This window comes from Nannospalax galili, unplaced genomic scaffold (assembly GCF_000622305.1).
Source record: "Nannospalax galili isolate Female #2095 unplaced genomic scaffold, S.galili_v1.0 scaffold809, whole genome shotgun sequence".
In the NCBI taxonomy this organism is placed as follows: domain Eukaryota; kingdom Metazoa; phylum Chordata; class Mammalia; order Rodentia; family Spalacidae; genus Nannospalax; species Nannospalax galili.
Genome location: NW_008360015.1, coordinates 776859 through 778474, shown reverse-complemented (window position 1 = coordinate 778474; position 1616 = coordinate 776859). Strand labels below are relative to the sequence as shown.

At 40.3% G+C, this 1616-nt stretch overlaps 1 protein-coding gene across 3 annotated transcripts in view; it reads right to left on the bottom strand.

Annotated features, from left to right (window-relative positions):
• Eif2ak1 (eukaryotic translation initiation factor 2 alpha kinase 1) overlaps positions 1–1616 on the bottom strand; it is a 43804-nt gene that overhangs the window by 30054 nt on the left and 12134 nt on the right. For all 3 annotated transcript variants that reach the window (XM_029559122.1, XM_008824012.2, XM_029559121.1), the window contains exon 4: positions 1197–1234. In XM_029559122.1, the coding sequence (XP_029414982.1) occupies positions 1197–1234 (38 nt within the window). The remainder of the gene's footprint in view (positions 1–1196; positions 1235–1616) is intronic.

Genomic DNA, 1616 nt, shown 5'->3' with positions numbered 1-1616 from the left:
CTTTAATTTCTTTTTTTAGTTTGTTTATTTATTTGTTTATTTATTTATTTATTTATTTATTTATTTATTTATTTATTTATTTATTTATGGTGTTTGCTATGTAGCCTGGGACAGGTGGCAAGCCTCCATCTGCTTTCCAAGTGCTATCACCTTAAATTTCTTAATGATGCAAACCCATTCCAGACTGAAAACATTTTGTAAATATAGCCAAAATTCAATGGTGTACCCCGCCCCCCAAAAGAGACTGGCTAACAGCAATCTAATTAATGGTGGGGTCCATGGGACACAGTTGTTCTGCAATCCTGGCAAGAGGATCGGGTATGAGGACTATCTGGGCTGCATAAAGACACTATGTTTCAAAAAGAAAAAAGAGGCTGGGAAGATAGCTCACTGGGTAAAGTGCTTCCCACATGCAAGCATGAGGACTGAGGCTCAGATCCGCAGTGCCCACATAAATGGTAGGTGGGCATGGTGGTCCACTTAATATCGCAATGCTGAGGAAGCCAAGTCAAGGGTTCCTTGGAGCAAGCTGACAAGCTAGACTAACCAAATCAGCAAGTTACAGGTTCAGGAAGAGACTGCACCTCAATATATATGGTGGAGAATGATCAAGGATGAGATCTGGTATCAACCTCTACACACATGCACACACAGTGTAAGCATAACTGCACATACATGCAAATGTACATGCACACATATACCCCTACCCATACAGGGGAAAGAAAGAGAAGTGCCAGGTGTAGTGGCTCATGTCTAAAATCTTAGCACTTGGTCGACAGACGAAGGCAGGAATATCAAGAGTTAAAGGCCAGCCTCAGCTATATAGCAAGTTTGAGTCACCCTAGGCTACATTAGACCCTGTCTCAGAAAAAAGAAAAGGAAATAAAGGCAGGCTGATGGAATTCACACTCAGTGGGGACATGAGATCAGAGGAAGAGGAGAAGCGAAGGGAATCTTGGGGCAGTACCAAGTGCTGACCATAGAGTTTAAATTGTCACAAAACAGGTGGGCATGGTGGCACAGGCCTGAAATGCCAGCTCTCAGGAGGTAGAGGCAGGAAGGTGACTCTAAGTTTAATGTCACATTGAGCTACATTGCAAGAACATTTCCCAAAATAATTTTTTTGATAAACTAATATTTTCTTAATCTTGATTTCTTTTAGTTTAGTCTGGATAATTAAAAAAGCAAATACATACCTGATTTTTTGCATGTAAGAATTATCTTCACAAGGATCCTAAAACCAAAAAAAGTCTTTTTAAAAACCACTTGAGAGATGCTCATAGTCCCCTGGAACTAGTCGACCTAGGAGGGCAAGGAGCAAAAAGTGTCCTTTATGTCCCTCTGACCAAATTATTATAGACCTCAAAGTATGTCTGTTAAACACCCAAGAAGGTTAGTTCCACCCGTCTGGTATTTTTAATTACTGTGTGTCATGTAGAAAAATCTTGGGCAAAGATCAGTTGTTCCTAGGTAAGCCTTACCTAGACATATATCTCTTGATCTGGTATGTATAATTTGTCAGTAGGTTGTAGGAGTAATATGGTTCTCTCTGGTTTTCAAAACTAGCTAGGCATTGTTTATCTCTCACATTATCTCGCCCCTCCATCATGGTTTTC